The sequence below is a fragment of the Nicotiana attenuata genome, chromosome 5 (assembly GCF_001879085.1).
Source record: "Nicotiana attenuata strain UT chromosome 5, NIATTr2, whole genome shotgun sequence".
NCBI lineage: Eukaryota > Viridiplantae > Streptophyta > Magnoliopsida > Solanales > Solanaceae > Nicotiana > Nicotiana attenuata.
Genome location: NC_031993.1, coordinates 41,345,145 through 41,364,930, shown reverse-complemented (window position 1 = coordinate 41,364,930; position 19,786 = coordinate 41,345,145). Strand labels below are relative to the sequence as shown.

Here is a 19,786-nt window from a genome sequence, read left to right as displayed (position 1 = left end):
ACTGAACCAGACATTACGATCTGAAATCAAAGATCTTTGGACAAGAAAAAACGTGAAAGATAACTTGCGTTGTGTAATGAAACCAACAAGAAAATAATCACTACTATTTTTAGCCCCACGGTGGGCGCCAAACTGTTTACCGTGAAAATGGTAATAACAATTATTTTTGTTGATGGGGCTCTAAAAATACGTGATCTAATTTTATGCTAGTTGTTTAAGCAGATGATGTTAAGTGTATGAAGTTTAGAGACGAAATACAAGCTAAAATAGATTTATAATTAAACCGATGAGCTAGCCAATCGGGACCTCGGACTGATCGATACGGGGCCTATATCTTAGTTGACTTGTCTTTAATAGGAACTATTTGACTCGTGTTAGCTTCCTTACTGTTGAATTGTGTATTGTGGGATCATTGCTACATATTGGTTTTCTCTTGTTGAACTGTTCTCTTTACGCCTAGAGTCTTTACTATGGTTATTCCTTGTGAACTGGTTCTACCATTTCTTTGAGATTTAAAGTTCTTGAGTTGGTTTACTTGCCGTACTTTGTATTATTGCCATTGTTGCTGTTGTACTTGTTGTGGTGATGCACGAGGTTTCTGTCGTGCTGTGACTGTTATCTTTGTTGGTTGCGCTACATATTTACTTTGGGACTACAGAACGATATTTCGGGAGATACCCCTGCATATTTACTTTGGGACTATGGAACGGTATTCCGGGATATCCCCCTGTACTGCATATTTACTTTGGGACTATGGAATGGTATTTCGGGAGATCCCCCAGCACTGCATATTTTTGGGACTACGGGATGGTATTCCGGGAGATCCCCCTGCATATTTGCTTTGGGATTACGGAATGGTATTCCGGGAGATCCCCCTGCACATTTACGTTTGGGACTACGGGACGGTATCCTGGGAGATCCCCTGTTGTTATCACTTTGTTTTGAGTTGTTTCCTTTCATTGATTCTATTCCTGTGTAAACATTCGACGTGATGTCCGTTCTTTTCCTTATGCTTTCTAACTGGTATGAACTATGTTAGGACACTTGCATAAGCATACGCATGGCTAAGCACCCTTATCGGATAAGAGGTTTCCTGGATATTGTTGAGTATATGTGCACACCCTTGTTTACTTGCCTCCTATGTGAGAGTGGCTCTATTTGGCACGTGAGTTGTCAGCATGATTATAAGGTGTGATGAGGGCACAGGATGCCGAGTGTTAGGGTTCAGGTATTGAGACTCGTTAGTTGTAATTTATCCGAGGTTCGGTACTCCGTGAAGGTTGTTGACTAAAATCAAACGTGAAAGCTGTCGTAGTTGTTGAGTTACTATTTGTCCTTACTGTATCTGTGGTTTCGGATTTAGGTTGTGTTTCCGCTCACTCTTCTGTATCATTATTATGGTATTCCGCTGGTACTTGTCATTTCTCCCCTTTCTTATTGTAATTTCTGTATTGTTAGTCATATTGCGTAGCTTTCATGTAGAAGTCATGCATTTTTGTTCCTATACTTATAATTATTCAATTTATTAGACCAGTAGGTGTTTTGACTGTTCCTCGTCACTACTTCACTAAGGTTAGTCTTGATACTTACCGGGCACCGCTGTGGTGTGCTCATACTATCTTCTGTGCATTTTTGTACAGATCCAGGTAATTGCTCGTTAGTAGATGTGCGGATCGTTGCAATGGAGACTCACGGTAAACCTTTGCTGCATTCGTAGGCTTCAGAGTCACCTTCCTATTTTTTTGTATCATACTATTTACGTATTTCCAACCAGTTATATTTAGAAGTTGTAGTAAACTCTGTAGAGCTTATGACTTGTACTACCGGTTTTGGGAAATTGTAAATTTTGTAAAGATTTCTTTATCGAGATTGTTAGATTTTCTTTATTATTGTTGATATTCAGTGAATGTTAGGCTTACCTAGTCCCTAAGACTAGGTGCCATCACGATACGCAACGGAGGGGAAATTGGGTCGTGACAACCCCGATTCATTTATATCATTTTCGAGCATCTTTATAGATTATCAACAACAAGACATTTTCAATTAAGACTTTAGGTATACATATGAGCAATTAAGAATCTTATGCATATTGAGTTTTTCTCACACAATTTGGTATACTAGCTTTCATTTGAAACGCGACTAAAAGCCATAACATTTTAATGCACAATCCATACTTTGAACATATATCTTTCGACATAAGGCTCATTCGAAACAGTCAAGTTTATAAGGGATAAACCGGAACATAGGAATTTGGAATCTTGAGCCAACCACACTTGAACTTACGGGAACATTATAAAATTCTATTCTAAGAGAGAAAATTTAGCCAACATACCTGAAATTCGTCCCTTAATGATACTACAATGATCGACTAGACTAAGCAACTTCAGTCTACAATATTAACATCCAATGGGACCATCATTAGTAAAAAGTTTCATAGTTTAGGCCATTTAGACACTTTATCAAACACATGGTAGGCATAAATTTCTACATCTCATAGCTATATAATTAGTTCATCCAACTACCACCATATACCAACAATTTATCCCACCATCATTCTTAAACATTTTATAACTTCCAACATCACATGCATGACTATCCATCCACACCCAACCAACAAAATTTCATCAAATAATTACCTTTCAATCTCTACAATGGTTATATTTTTAAATTGGGAAGTTATGGCTTCCAATCACCATCCCTTGAGTCTCAATACTTGATTCATACTTATATTCCCATAATAAATGCATGCATGTAAGTCTAAGGGTGTAGGATTACCTTTTGGACGATATCTTGCAAAACCCTCCCTTTGAGTTCTTGAAGAAATTTCTTGAAAATCTAAGGATTCCATATGTAGATTCCATCAACACTACTGTAGAAATGATGGAATTTTACACCAAGATGATGGAGATTGCATACCTTGAAGTTAAAAGGAGTTGGTTGGCCTGAGAGAGTGAAGAAGAACTCGAAAATCCGTCCAAATAAAGTTGGAAAAAATGAACCCCGTATATAAAATAATGTTTGAGCGCCACAGGTGGCGTGGGGCGCTACCTGTGTCCCTGTTTCCAGAACCTCAAAAAATTCGGGCGCCAGGGCTAGCGCCCCACGTTACCCTGGACGCTGTCTACGGGAAACCTTTCCTGACACGAAAATGGGATAACTCTCTTATACGATGTTCGAATTCAGCGTTTTTTTTGCTATGGCTCCGAAATTTTAATACTAATAAACTAAATTTAGAGGTCATTTTCTTTTTGTGGTACCACTTATGCTTGAAGAAACGATGTGTTAACCCCAAATACTACCGTCGCACTTTAAATCTTAAATCATTAGGAAATTTTAACTGGGCACAGAGAGTACAATTGTTCCATGGCTAATCATGAAGCCCATCAAATATCTACAATGGCAAGTCTATCACTCTACGCAAGTCTAGTCTCAAGTCGTAATGCGAAATAAAGGAATTAAATGAGCAAAGATAACCCCTATACTACAAGTATAGCATGGTGTGAACCTAAGTCTACCCGGATAATAACACGAATCTAGCTACGTACGGACTCTCATCACCTGTGCGTCTATAGCCCCCGCAATAAGTAACACATATCAAATATATCACCTAGGGGTAGTTTTCCCCTCACAGAGTTAGACAAGAGACTTACCTCGCTATGGAGTTCCATAACTGGCTCCAAAGCCTCTCTAACACCTAAACCGGTGCCTGTCGCTCCAAAACTAGTCAAACAATGTACAAATCCATAAATATATCCTCTAATACTCATAATAAATCAATTTAGAACAATTTCTAAATCGACTCGAAAAGTCGATAAAGTCACCCTCGGGCCCGGATTCCGAAAATTTTCGAAGATAATCATTATCCATAACACTATGAACTCAAATATTTAATTTATTCTCAATTCCATGTCCAATTTCGTGGTCAAAATCCAAAAATATCAAATTTTAGGTTTTCTACCAAAATCTCAAATTCCTACTAATTTCCATGTTTAAACTCATATATAAACCATGTATTTAACTTGTAATAGGTGGAATCACTTAACTTGTGTTGCTTGATGAAAATCTTCCCTTGAAGCTTTCCAAAAATTGCCCCAACCAAGTGAAAATGGGAGAAAATGGGCCAAATCCCGTTTTTATAAAAAGCTCACTGCACAGCGAGATCTCGCACCTGTAGTCACTTGACCGCTTCTGCGGTTCCGCAGGTGCGGCCAAAATACTGCTTCTGCGGTCCTACTTCACGCCCCTCAACCTCCGCACCCGCGGCCCCAGTAGCGCTTCTGCAGCTCCTCGTGCGCAGGTGCGGTCCCGCTTCTGCGGAACTTGATCGCATTTGCTGTCCCAACCTTCCCCAACAATTCCACTTCTGCGCTCAAGGACACCGCATCTGTGCCATCGCAGGTGTGGAAATGGTCTTGCACCTGCGCCACTGCCCAGCTCGCCCAGAACCGCTTCTGCGACCCTCTTGGCCGCTTCTGCGGCTCCGCACTTGCGGCTAAAACCTCGCAGGTACACCAGATGACAGCCGCTTCAGCATTCCCCCAAGTCCAAACTCGATCCGTTTACCATCCGGAATCCACCCGATGCCTCGGGACCTTAACCAATTATACCAACGCGTCCCAAAACACTTGACGAACTTATTCGAGGCCTCAAATCACGCCAAATCACATCGAAACTACGAATCGGCAATCGAAACCCTTCTTTAACTTTTCAAACTTCGACGAACGCGTCCAAATCATATCAAAACATTTCGGAATGACGCCAAACTTTGCGCACAAGTCATAAATCACAATACAAATACATACCAAGGCTCGTAATCCCAAACATACATCGATAACACCAAGGTCTACCTCAAACCAAACTTAAGAAATTCTTAAACCTTCAAAATGCCAACTTTTCCTAATAAGCGCCGAAATGCTCCCAGTCGATCTACTTAACCCGAACATATACCCAAGTCCAAAATCATCATACGAATCTATTGGAACCTTCAAATCTCGATTCCGAGGTTGTTTACTCAAAAGTCAAACCTTAGTCAATTCTTCCAACTTAAAGCTTCTGAAATTAGAATTTTTCTTCCCCAGATTAGCTCCGAACTTCTCGAAATTCAATTCCGACCACACGTACAAGTCATAATACCTGAAGTGAAGCTACTCAAGACCTCAAACCGCAGAACGACGCGCTAGAGCTCAAAACGACCGGTCGGTTCGTTACAGTTATACTTTAACTTGTTATTTGTTTTTCGTATTAGGTAGCAAAATAACAATGATGTTCATAAGATATTCACATATATCCTAAGAAATTACAATAACACATGTAATACAAAATTTCTTTATTTATTGAACTAGCTAAATTGAATCAATATTTTTATTTTTTAGGAGCTTAGATCTTTTTCATTAATTTTTATTCAATAACTCAAATAAATTATTTAATATAGTTACCTATTTTAAAAAAAAATTGCACTCTCATGATATAGATACACGCGCAAAGCGCATACCCTAAGACTAGTAAATCAAAAAGTACTTATAAGCTAGTTTAATTCGCTTATAATCTTAGTCAATCACCTTCTTTATTAAAAAATCGACATTAAAAATAGACTCCCAACTGAACAATAGGTTGAAATTCTTTAGCTAATTGTAATGTATATTTCTTTTGGGCGTCCTCCCTAGATTTTACCACAAATCCTAACGAATTTCGGTAAGTATTGACCAATATCAAATAATAAATCTTGGCGACCCGCAAGATTTTACTCTTAGGGGTAGTTTTGTATGAGATATAAAAAGGTATAAGGGTGGTATAAAAATTTAATATCACCTTAGTACTCTGTTTGGTTAGCAAACCGGGTATAAGTTATCCCGGTGTTAATTTTAACACCGGGATAACTTATACTTTATAGAAGGTGGGGTAATTAGCACCGGTATAACTTATACATTCTTCTTAGAAATTATTCAATTGTCATTCTTAATACAACATACCAAACAATGAATAAACAACAATCCCATCATAACTAATCCCATTATAACTTATCCCCATATAATTTATACCGACATAACTTATACCGGTATAAATCGTATTCCAACCAAACGACCCCCTCCGGATCACCATAAATGTTGTCCTATCAGGATTTTGGAGGTGGAGTTTATTTTCTCGAAATTTTAACGGTTTTACTGAAAAATCCTGTTTATAATCACCCTATTTTTCTTACCATGAATCGGTAGGTTGAAAATTCTGAAAGGTAAGATAGGAAAGTGGATAAATGGCCCAAATAACTCAGTCAAACTCAAATGGTAATGGGTTCTACAACCCGTATCCCCTCCATCCATGACCGATAATTCCCCATTGAAACAGAAACCCTAGAAATGCAATGCTAGCACTTCGCAAGCTCTCCTCAAGCTCAAAATCATCTAGCTTTCTCTGTTCCTTCGCTATCCAAAGCTCAATCTGCAGCTCCGCCACGATACCCGACGTTCCCAGTTGCACTTACTACGACGCGCGCATCAACGAGGCTGGCCGGCAAGGAGATTTCGCCACTGTCCACCACCTCCTCAACAAGCGCGTGAGCGATGGCTTCTTCAACACCAACAATACCTTCAAGTTCGTTTCTACAACTAACCTCTCCATACTCGACGATCTATTGGATACGATAGCTCGCTTAGACAATGGTTACCCAAAAAAGTGCTCCTACGACTGTCTCATCGCGCGTCTCTCGAAGATGCACTGCATTTCGGAAGCCACGCGTGTTGCCGAAACCATGGTGATTAAAAGGCACGGAGCGAACAATGTCACGTTTCATCCCATAATCAACGCGCTCACGAAGAAGGAGGAATTCCACGAAGCGTGGCGCGTGATGGACGTGATGAGATCTAATGGTATCGTACCTGATTTGACGGCGTATAATTTTCTGCTGACCGGTTATTGTTTCACCGGAGATGTGGTATCGGCTGCCGGAGTTCTAGCGAAGATGGAGGAGGAAGAGCTGGGGGCAGATACGAGGACGTACGACGCACTGGTTTTAGGCACGTGTAGAGTTGGGAAATTGGATGCGGCTTTGGCAGTGTTGAGGAGGATGGTAGATGATGGAGTTTCGCCATTGTATTGCACACACGCCCACATTATCGGCGCGTTGCTGAAGTACCAGTTTTATGAACAAGCAGCAGAGTTTGTTAGAAGCTATGCAGGGAGAGATGTGAAATTGGATTCGGAGAATTTTGGAATACTGGCGACCAGGTTGATCACTAGAGGTAAATTCGAGGAAGCTAAGGAGCTGGTGAAAGAGATGACTGAAAGGAGATTGGCATTGGGTCCTAGATTGAAGGATTTCTATGAATTGCATGTTAGATCATGAGATATTGAGATAATTATTATTAAGTATGAATGCATCATTTTTGAAATATATAGACTTGGTTTTGTTGCGTTGTTAGCAAAGAAAAAAAATCTTGAAGTAGTCAGTATATGATGTATACGGATTATGATTTTGATCCATCATAATGGAACGTTGATTTGATACAATTAGTTGTAAAGATAAATAGAAGAGCTGAAATATTATGCTGTGCAGTTACGCTTTTCATCTAGATTCTAATGCTGGATTGATTTGTTCAAGTTTAAAATCTTTTTGGAACGGGCCATGTTGCTTTCAAGTTTTAATGATCAATGTGGTTACGAACACATCCAGATTGATTAAGGAGATATAATTAATCAATTGATCCATGAAGAACATGGTTGGTGTTAAACAATAATATATCTTTTCCTTCATGTTTTATTCAAGGACCAATACTGTTTATGAAAAAGTACCTCAAGGGAATGCTAAAAGCATACAATGGCGTACACGGATTGCTCTGGCTAGTTCGATTGAGAAGATAAATGAGAAGATCAGTGAGTATCTTGAGAACTTGAAGCAGCAGCAGCTAATAGAGTTGGTAAAGGGCAGTATCTACTCAAATGATGTTTTGGATGGTCTATCATAAGTTGAAAGATTGAAACGTCCAACCACACACCCTGCTCTTTCCGGTAAGCCAACTTAAACTCGTGCCCTCACATGTTATTTTATCCATTTTACTCTGCAGCAATGGTATTGAACCAACCTGTCTTTTATCCTTCAATGTCAACATGATCAATGTATCATATGTGAAGAAAAAGCATCAAATGCCCTTTAGACATCATTGGAAGTGTGATGAGGTTTACCTATGAAATTATCCCCTTCTGGTGTTTCTTAAGCCCTTTAAAGTTGCAGTTAAAAATGCTAGATATCGGTTATTGGCCGTGTATAATGCCTTATGTCTGTGCTAAATTATTGTCATACATCTCAGTCTATTTGCTCCACATTATTCCAGAAACTGTCGATCGGACAAGTTGGCTGACTAGCAGGCAAGTTTAGGGTTTTATATTCCTTGTTGTTAATTCATTGTGATATCTGATTTCTATAAGGTTGATTCGTCCTTGCATTAGTTTGGGTTTTTCTCCCCATGAGTCCACTGAAGTACAAGGTGGTGAAAAGAGCTGAACAAATATCAATTTAAGGCTGGAACCTTGGCAGTCTTCTAAGTTTTCAGTATGTTAGGTGTTTCTGGAGATACTAACTTAGTCTACAAAATTGTCCATACTTGTAAGTCTCCGTAGGTAGTACGTGTTTCCGTGGAAAGCAAAACTGAAGATCTGGCATGGCCCTCAAAGTTGATGCTAGGAATATGTGATTCAGCTTGATCAGTTGTATTTTGACCAGCTTGTAGGCATTTTACTCACTAGTTTTTACTAATTCAAATTAGATGGTTGAAATGAGAGACCTTTGAATGCTTCATCAAAATAATGAGATATCTGTGAGTGAATACTGAGCCGGATGTTAAGACCGACTGAAAATAAAGGAGATGCAGACACTAAGATGGATATGTAGTCTTAGAGGATGACCAAACTAGAATATGGCACATAGAGGGTAAAATTAGAAGTCCCTCCGTATATTTTGATCATCTCCTACATAGACCTATGCACCAATTCGTAGGTTTGCCCCCATGATAATTGAAGTGCTTAAGGACGACACAGACCTTAATTCACATGGAGGGAAGTTATGTAGAAAGACCTACAATTCTTTGAAATCCATGCACGCTGAGCTAATTGAATTAGAATATCCGACTATTTTGTGATCGATGCATGATTGCTTAAATGATTTGATTGATTGACTTGATCCTACTAAATTCACTTCAGCTGAAAATACTGCTGGCCATTTTGTAGGTTCCCTCCTATTGCTAAATATTTCCTCCGCTGATAAATTATTTTCATGAAGCTCCCAAGGGCGTGGCCGTGGTCAATGAAGTGGGTGAGAACCATGAGGTCTTAGGTTCAAATCCCAGCGGAGGCAAAAAATACTAGGTGATTTCTTCCCATCTGTTCAAGCCTTGGTGGGTAGAGTTACCTGGTACCTGTTGCTAGTTGGGGGTGGCAGGTATCACGTGGAACTAGTGGAGGTGCGCGCAAGCTGACCCCGACACCACGGGTATCAATAAAAAAAGGTTCTCCCCATGAATACTACAGCCATTTGTGACTTGGCCTAAATTTTCTTCTTTGGCACCATCCAATTTCAATAGTTTTGAACTTTTCGAGCTATAAATTTTGTGTTCTTTAAAGTTCCAAAAAAACAACTTTCTTTTCTTGGAACTGATAAAGATAATTTCTGGTTACCATTTAAATTCTCTTTTGATTGTTTATATATTATGCATCTCTGAGATGCCTTTATTTCTAGATTGTCATTCAACTACTTGTACCTTGAGGGCATGCCCACCTACTAAATTTAACTCAGTGTCGATATTTATGTACAGTAATCACTTTGTTCCTCATGCTTTTGCGTTGAGCAAGTAGCTACGGCAAATCTGAAGCAATTGAAGCTCAAATACTGGATACACATGATCTAAGAGGTATTATTTTGGAAGTTGCATTTGGGCTTTCATGTGAACAGAGATGTTAAATGTATCCTTGAAATGCTCCTTCTACCATGCAGTTCAAATATTAAGAGTAGCTGATCCTGTCTAACAGCCTACTTAACCTCTTTACTGCTGTTGGAGATGGCACTTCTACTTATTAGTATATGCTGGACTAGTAGTTCTTTGCTATGAGAAAGGCTTTTACTGAATTTGGAGAATTTTGCTAGTCTGAGCCACACTGGTTTGAGCAAAGTGGAGATTTGATTGGGTAGTGGCTTCAATGTCTGATCTCTTGTATGATTTGGAAACAGTATCCAGTAAACTAGTATTTGTGTTTGGTTGCTGGGTACAACAACTGGTATAAGGTATGTGTTTTAATAAGAGGTTATAGTGAGTGAAGTCTCTGACAAACCCACAGTGAGATCAATGTGGAATGTCTAACTGCTTTATTTGTTACTAAATAGATATACATAATTCCTTTTCAAAAAAAAAAATGTACATCATTGGAAAGGAAAAAATAATTGTTCATGTCCATATGAGTCTCCCATTACTTCTTTAGTCTGATCTCAGTAAAACATACTTTTATTTACTGTCAAGAAGTCTCAGAACCAGAGCTTGTGGCTCCATCGTTGTAGTAGCAGTTTTAGCAAGACTAAATAATTGCTGGATTTTGTAATACAGAATCGTGTCCTCTGTAGTATCATTTCGTGCATATCAGTTTCCAGGGTACTATATGAGTTATGCGTTCTGCTTGTGCATGGTTTTCCCCACTCATATGCAAAACGTTGAGCAGTTTTAACTTGGAAAAAATAGTGCAATTGTACTTTGCACCACTTTTTTGGCATAGGATTCTCCCTCCTCGCTTGCACATGGGACATAGTCTGAAGTATTTCTCTATATGCCCTTTTTAACATCCGCTTATTTTTGGATTGATTGTAAAATCTTCAACCTTTCTTGCTTACATGATTGGCAGTTGAATAAGTATGCACTTCTTAATGATGTTCATGTTGCTGTACACTTAAGTTTTTAGCTTATTTTCTAAAAAACTGTAGTTGATGTCAGCAGTTGCATCCAGAAAGAGGAGATCCAATGAAGTTCACTGCTGAGCAAAGGTTAATTCACTCAGTTGCTTGTAAATTGTTGTGTGGATAACTTGTCATTTTGTAAGGTAGAAAAAAGATATTTTTATTGGGTGTATGACAGAATCGCCTTGAGGCTTATCTCTGATGAATGATTAATGCACGCACTTGGACTTCCCTTATTTGCTCCATCAGCAGGTCACTGCATGCTGGCAAAGAATTGACAGCATGGTTTCATCTTAGGGAAAAAGAATTGATGATGTAAGCCCGGCTCCAGTTGTATCCCTCTGCTCACTTTGGTTGCATTTTTAGGTAATTAGGTCTTCAAGTTTTCTTATTTACCTAATGATTTGCAGCTAATGACGGTAATATTGCTATATACTTTCCATTTTGAAAAAGAAAAAGTGTTGCTATACACTTGGAGTTTATTTGCTTATTTTTTAGAAAGTTGTACGTATGAGCAGCTGTTGCATCTTGAATGACAAACGGTGAAGTTCGCTGCTGATTGAAGTTTAATTCACACAGTTGCTTGTAAATTTTTGTGCAGTAACTTGTCATTTATTTAAGTAAATATTTTCACGGTGTATGAAATATTTGTCTTGAGGTTTCCCTTATTTGCTCCATCATGCAAGTTATTTTGTATACAATAACAACCCAGTGTAATCCCACAAGTGGGTCTGGGGAGGGTAGTGAGTACGCAGACCTTATCCCTACCTCGAGGAGTAGAGAGGCTGTTTCCGGGGCTTTTAGACTTCTCCTCTGCACGTGCCCGAACCATCTGAGCCTCACTTCCCGCATCTTGTCATCCATAGGAGCCACGCCCACCTTCTCCCGAATATCTTCATTCCTAATCTTATCCATCCTAGTGTGCCCGTACATCCACCTTAACATACTCATTTCTGCTACTTTCATCTTCTGGATATGTGAGTTCTTAACTGGCCAACACTCTGCCCCATACAACATGGCTGATTTAACCACCGCTCTATAAAACTTACCTTTGAGCATCAATGGCGCTTTCTTGTCACATAGGACTCCAGATGCTAACCTCTTTTCCCACACCCCTATACGGTGTGCGACATCCTTGTCGATCTCTCCATCCCCTGTATAACCGGTCCAACGTACTTGAAACTACCTCTCTTGAGGATGACTTGAGATCCAAACCTCACGTCCATGCCCTCTTCCCTCGACTCGGCGCTGAACTTGCACTCCAGGTATTCTTTCTTCGTCCTGCTCAACTTAAAATCCTTAGACTCAAAGGCCTGTCTCCAAACCTCCAGCCTCTCGTTAACGCCACCTCGCGTCTCATCAATCAGAATTATGTCATCAGTGAATAACATGCACCATGGCACCTCCCCTCGAATATGGTGTGTCAGAGCATCCATCACCAGTGCAAATAAGAACGGGCTGCGCGCAGATCCTTCGTGCAACCCTATAACAACCAGAAAATAATCAGAGTCGCCTCCCACTGTCCTAACCCGAGTCTTAGCTCCCTCATACATGTCCTTAATCGCCCCCTGATGTAGGCGACCGGTAAACATTAGCCTCCAGGCATCTCTAAAGGACCTCCCTAGGCACCTTGTCATATGCTTTCTCCAGGTCAATAAACACCATATGCAGATCCTTCTTCCTATCCCTGTACTATTCTACCAACCTCCTAATAAGGTGGATAGCTTCCGTAGTTGAACGACTCGGCATGAACCCGAACTGGTTTACGGATATAGACACCATCCTCTCACCCTCATTTCCACCACCCTCTCCCAAACTTTCATGGTATGATTTAGTAACTTGATACCCCTATAGTTATTACAACTCTGGATTTCGCCTTTGTTCTTATACAGCGGTACCACCGTACTCCATCTCCACTCGTCAGACATCTCTTTATCCTGAAAATAACATTAAATAGCCAAGTCAGTCACTCCAAGCCTGCTCTATCCACACACCTCCAAAATTCTACCGGATGTCTGGCCCGGTTGCTCTGCCCCTACTCATCTTACACATAGCGCCCACGACCTCCTCAACCTTAATCCGTTTACAGTACCTAAAATATCGATGACTCTCGGAATGCCCCAATTCACCTAGCACAATATCCCTGTCCCCTTCTTCATTCAGAAGTTTAAAGTTTATGAATGTACGTCTAACATATCCGCTTAATCTGAGTCTCACCCATCAATACTCTACTGTCTTCGTCTATGATGCACCTCACTTGGTCCAAATCCCAAGCCTTCCTCTCTCTCGCCTTGGCCAGCCGGAATAACTTCTTATCCCCGCCTTTGTCCCCCAATTCCTCGTACAGACGGCCAAACGCTGCAGTCTTAGCCTCCGTGACTGCCAACTTCGCCTCCTTCCTAGCTACCTTATACCTCTCTTTGTTCGCTCTCCTCTACTCCTCGCCTGTGCTCCCTACTAACTTTAGGTACGCAGCCTTCTTTGCTTCTGCTTTACCTTAGACCACTTCATTTCACCACCAGTCACCTTTGTGCCCGCCAGAGTAATTCCTTGAGACCCCTAATACCTCTCTCGCCGTCTCCCTTATACAGTTCGCCGTTGTCATCCACATGGCGTTCGCGTTCCCACTACTCATCCCAGCTCCCAAAGCCGATAACCTCCCCTCCAACTCCTGAGCTTTATCCTTAGTCAAGGCTCCCCACCCGATCCTTGGTTGTCAAACAGACCTCTTCTTCCTCTTAATCATGATACCAACATCAATCACTAAGAGCCTATACTGCGTCGCGAGGATCTCCCTCGGGATAACCTTGCAATGCTTACACAGCCCTCTATCACACCTCCCGAGGAGGAGGTAGTCAATCTGAGTCTTCGCCATCGTACTCTGGAACGTAACCAAATGCTCCTCCCTCTTCGGAAAATGAGTTTCGCAATCACTAGCTCAAATGCTTTAGCGAAATCCAACAGCGAAGTTTGGAGACAAACCCTAGACTCTAAAGGTTTCAAGTTGAGCAGGAGTAAGACAGAATATTTGGAGTGGAAGTTCAGCGACGTGAGAGGAAACGGACATGGATATGAGGCTTGATTCACAAGTCATCCCCAACAGAGGAAGTTACAAGTATCTTGGGTCTGTAACCCAAGGGAATGGAGAGATTGACGAGGACGTCACATATCGTATCGGAGTGGGATGGATGAAACGGTGGCTAGCATCCGACGTCTTGTGTGATAAGAATGTGCCACTAAAACTTAAAGACAAGTTCTATAGAGTGGTGGTTAGACCGACTATGTTGTATGGAGCAGAATGCTGGCCAGTCAAGAATTACTATATCCAGAAGATGAAAGTAACAGAAATGAGGATGTTGAGATGGATGTGTGAGTATACTAGGTTGGATAAGGTAAGGAATGGAGATATCCGGATGAAGGTGGGCGTGGCCCCCGAGGAGGACATCATGCGGGAAGCGAGACGGAGATGGTCGGGTATGTGAGGAAGGAAGCTCAGATGCCCAGTGAGGAGGTGCGAGCAGTTGGCTTTGGTGGGTCGGAGTAGAGGTAGATAGAGACCTAAGAAGTATTGGGGGGAGGCGATCAGACAGGATTTGGTTCGGCTTCAGCTTACAGAGGACATGTCCCTTGATAGGAGGGTGTGGATGTCGAGAATTAGGATAGAAGGTTATTAGGTAGTCGAGCATATTTCTATTCCGTACCGATGGTTTTAGGTTAATCTGGTAGTTTTTCTTGTCTTAGATTGCTAGTATTTCCTGCTGTTTTCCTATTATCTTTGCTTTGGTTTCTTAGTATTTTTTTTGCTGTTATTGCTTGTTGCTACTGTTCCTTCCATCCATTTTGTGTCTCTGTGTTTGTTGTTAATATCGCTCTTTGTTTATATTTTTGCTTGTTTTTACTGTTTCTTTTCATCTTTCTTGAGCTGAGGGTCTATAAGAAACAACGTCTCTACCTTCCTAGGTAGGAGTAAGGTCTGCGTACACACTACCCTCCCCACACCCCAATTGTGGAATTCCACTGGGTTGTTTTTGTTGTTGGTTTTCATCTTTGAGAACAAGGACTGATGGTGTAAGCCAGCTCCAGGCTCCTATTGTATTGTTGCTGGGGCAGAGCACTGAAGCTTGACAGGGTTCTATCACATGGTGGGTACATTGCTGGATAATGTAGCAATAATGTAGCAACTAGCAAGCTGGGACGGAGTTTCAGGCACCCCAATAAAAGAACTGTGGATCCTTTGTACCAGCATCTAACTAGTACTGTACCTCTCAAAAGCTGCTGGATACTTGGGGATTTGGATATAATTTTTGTGGAGCTTCAGTGTTCGAATATAAGTACTACTTTATTAATTTTCCATCATTGCAGTATATTAGATGCTACTAGATTATCATCATAACATAGTTTATTTACAGAATTTGTATAAATCATGATAAGAAATCAATGTTGATGTATGATGTACTTCGCAAGTTTGAATTCAATGTCAGAATTTGTTCGTGGTAGTGTTTCATGCCGAGAGCTTGGGCATCGAGCCTTGTGGGCAACTGCAATGCCATGCTAGTTGCTGAAAAATTGATTACATGCTCCATTCTTCTCAAATTAATCTAGGTTATGCTATTTTCTTGATTGGCCGTAGGAAACATGTCTGATTTCTTCAAAAATAAATTCTTTCATACTTTTCTGTATCAATCATATCAGTATAACTAGTGAAGCTCAAAATATATCCTTGTGATTTTGTTGTTTTTGGTTTTCTTTCTGGAGAATGGGAATAACACTACTAGAAATTCGGAAAAAATCGTCCAAAAAAATCGACCAAAGTAGGCCGGTAATGGCCAATAACCGTCCAAAACGCGATCATTAACGTGTGGTTGGTATTTTGTAAGCCGGAATGGCATACCGATCAAAGTTTGTTGGAAATTACTGACCAACTTTGGTCGGTCAACTAAATTCAAAAAAAAAAAAAAAAAATTGCCGAAAAAACCGACCAAAGTCGGTTGGTATTTTAATTATATAATTAAAAAATGCACCATCTGGGAATCAAACCGGGGTGTGTACTGTGACAAGATACTATTCTACCACTAGACCATTGGTGTATTTTATTTTAAGACTGTCTTTTATTTTATTTATACTCTTTAATTGTATTTTCATACGAAAATAACTGACCAATATCGGTCGGTTTTATTAAAAAAAAAAATTACCGACCAAATTTGGTCAGTTTTTTAAAATGACAAGCCGAATTAACCGATCAATTTCGGTTGATTTTTTAATAATAATTTTAATTTATTTTAAATGAAAAACCAACTAAAGTTGGTCGGTTTCTTGAAAAATAAATTTTACAGGACTCAAAAATAATTTTCCGCATTTTTGTGCCAAGTCAAAATCGACCTAAGTTGGTCGGTTTCGTAAAAAAAATTTAAAAAATAAAATATTTTGAAAAACCGACCGACTTTGATCGGTTTTGCGCTGGATTTTTGACCGACCAAAATTGGTTGGTCTACCGCGGTCAGTTTTCCCGAATTTCTAGTAGTGTAAGCTCAAAGCGCATGTTGTTTTAACCCGTGCATAAATGATTATGTGGCTATAGCAGTTTATCAGAAAAGCAAGCGACCAAATGAGTCTTTGATTTACTAGGCAAATGATCATAACATGTACAAAAACGAATATATTTACCTTTAACGAGCCGCTCTTCCTCTTATATATACAAGGAAATGCGTAAACAACCCATATCTGTAAGAAGATAGCGAGATGAAGTTATCATGGAAATGGGAATTGGCCTAATTCATTCGTGGATCCAGTACTGTTGTCCATGCCGAAGGAATTCTGGCTGAAGTTATCCAAGAATCCACCAGACAGCGACGTGTCCACGAAAACAGAAGGCACAACGACATTGAGGGGATCATAATCCAAGAATGAACAAGAAGTGCTAGGCTTAGCTTCATAGTAAGCAAGATGAGCTCTAGTAACCATCAGATCATGTTGCAGCTCCACCATTTTTCGCTGCAAAGACGCTATGGCTCCAATGCAACCGTAAACGGGATCCCTGAGCCTCACCTCAGCCTCGTAAACCAGAGTGTTGACAGTGTCTTCTCGCTGGTCCTGTGGCACTTCATTCAGGATCTTGATCACGTTGCTAGCTCCAAACACCTTGTGAACGTTGGCGAATTTCTTGGGCTCGTCCGACCGGAAATATGGTGCAAATTGGCAATTGGAAGTGCACCTTCTCTTCAAGAACTTACAAGCTGCACAAGAAGAGCTTGAACGAGACTCATTATTCTTCATGGCTTCCTTTTTCTTAAAAGCTTCGGTTTCACACGACTTTGGCTCTTTAAGTAGGGTTGTATCAGATATTTACTTTTACGGATATAATTGATCTTTATCATGATCAAAACAACTGGCCCATTAGCTCAGTTGGTTAGAGCGTCGTGCTAATAACGCGAAGGTCGCAGGTTCGAGACCTGCATGGGCCATTTCTTTTCAATTTTACTACAGTTTCCTATCCTCCTGAAAATAATTATCCTATTTCACCAAGAAAAAGTCTCGTTTGTATTTCCTCTGGAAAATTCAGAAATGGCAATGCAACTACATTTTTCTTGTCCTGTTTTTTTTATTTTATTTTTTTTAAAAGGAAAAAGGAAGAAATAGCAAATCTAAAAACTGACCCCTTTTACTGATAAAAGGGTAGTGGATGGAAAGTAGTGCAAGATGGGGTATGTGTGTGTCTTGGAGAAGTATTATAAGATATGACAGATCAAGAAAAGTTACAAATAAGTAAAGGAAAATTGTTCAATTCTGCCCTATGTAATAATTTTTTGTTCATTCTACACCTTGGTGTTAACAAATCATTTTGTATCTGTCCTTGCAATTAACAGATTTCTATTGTGAAATGGATAAACTCCATGCATCCAAATTCTTCGAGAAAAATCAGCCAAAATTTGTTCCTCAACTTTTGACTATATATTAATTGATATTACCCTCAAATTAAAGCTCCGATATGGGACAAGGGCAAATTTTAATTTTTTTTTCTATGAGGTAAACCAAAAGTTCAATGAACGGCAACATTATTCAATTTCAGACAGTATATTACTCCATCAAATCTAACCAATATTGTTCCATGAATAAATAAATAAATAAATAAATAAAGTTTTCCTTGATATATTGACATGCGGATGGGACATGATATATCACAAAAGAAACATGAGATGTTACAATTGATTATGAAAGAAAAGAGATTTCACAAGAATAGGAAACCTACACAAAGTCATATTCTCTAAAAGATGGAAACCTAATACCTATGCACGCCTCGCCTACACAAAGATTCAAAGACTGAACTGCATTTTATATGGATCTGGAGTTTGAAAGGAATAAAGTGAACATCGTTCCTAATTAGTAGGACCTTGATTTTTATCTATTTAATTTTCTAGTCCTTATGTCAGAATCTAAAGATATCTTATCAAGCAATTCATTGCTTTGGTTTAAAAAAAACATACATACACAAGCCACTCCCATTTTAAAATGGAGGACGCATATTAACACTCTGTTTGGATTATTGTTCCCCGTTATTTTATAATGTATTATATTGTATCGTATCGTTTTAAAAATATAATGTTTGGATAGATTGTACTGTTTGTTATTGTTAAATAATATTTTGTTGTTTGGTTTGACTATATTGTACTGTACTGTAACTGATAAGTTGACTAAAATACCCTCAATTGTCTAAATATTAAATTTATTAAAAATTATAGATAAAAATAATTTTAAAAAACAAAACAGAAGAAGGAAAAACACCTTAAGAAATCAGAACAAAAGAGCGAGCCAGGAGAAGGCAAAACATAAGAGCACAGCTAATTAGAATTGAGTTAAAGCAAATTAGGAGAAAAAATAAAACAGAAGGCGGCAAAACACCTTTAACATGGTGGCAGAAGTTCTGGAAAAAAAAAAGTAGGTTATAGGTTGGAGATTTGGAGTTGAAATAGCAAAAAAGGTAAAGGGTAAAATAGAATTGTGCAATAATAAGTTAGGGTATAATTGAAAAGAAAAATAGGAAACAATCCCACCATACCAAATCGGTTGTTTAAAAAAGGGGACTTCTCATTGTTCCGGAACAATGGATTTAACAATACAATAAGACCAATTTTAATGAAACAATCAAAACAAATATTATTTTATAATAACAATACAGTACGATACAACGGGGAACAACCATCCAAACAAGCTGAAAATCTTCCTGTAGAGTCGAGTTCAAACTTTAATTAGAAACGTCTGAAGTAGGTTTATATGTTTATATGTATAATATTTTAATTATTTTATGGTGATAAGCCAAGCCTGTCATTACCATCACTAGTATTTACTACTATGAAGTATGAAACGATTCTAAAGAAAGCTTATCATATTTTCTTTTCCACCACCTAAGTTGCTTTACAACATTTGAGCGTGATATCATTTTAGTCAACAGGTCAACAACATTTTAAGATTCTCCTATCATTACTTTGTTTGGAAACTTTTAAGAATTGAATTAGTGAGAGTTTACTTTCCTAACCTAGTTAGAAATGTTTGGATTTCGTATGCATTAAATTTGGTTAAGGTCTAGTTTTTTTTAAGGGAAAGAAATCATTTTATTTAATTAAATTGTCTTCAGACCTGATTGGGAGTGCAATAACTTTACTATAATGTGTGTGCAGGAAATTACGTGGAATGAATCTTAATGAGAATGCAGTAACATAGTAGGTGTATGGATGTGTAGGAATGTTCTAGAATATTAAAGTTAGTTAAGTGAGTTAGTTAGATAGTTAGATAGTTAGTGAAAAAGTAGTCATTAGTATTTTCTATATGTTTGCACATACACTATACAAACGACTTTAACAGAAA

The 19,786-nt window shown here is 39.1% G+C and overlaps 2 protein-coding genes and 1 non-coding gene across 3 annotated transcripts; 2 read left to right on the top strand and 1 right to left on the bottom strand.

Moving 5' to 3' along the window:
- LOC109226156 (pentatricopeptide repeat-containing protein At3g56030-like) lies at positions 6,359-7,339 on the top strand. Its single transcript, XM_019390955.1, has one exon. It carries the CDS (start codon positions 6,359-6,361, stop codon positions 7,337-7,339), a length of 981 nt encoding a protein of 326 aa, XP_019246500.1.
- Positions 16,527-17,233, bottom strand: LOC109226367 (LOB domain-containing protein 21-like). Its single transcript, XM_019391147.1, has one exon. It carries the CDS (start codon positions 17,198-17,200, stop codon positions 16,676-16,678), a length of 525 nt encoding a protein of 174 aa, XP_019246692.1. The 5' UTR covers positions 17,201-17,233; the 3' UTR covers positions 16,527-16,675.
- TRNAI-AAU lies at positions 17,315-17,388 on the top strand. Its single transcript has one exon. It is a non-coding gene; the product is annotated as a tRNA-Ile (tRNA).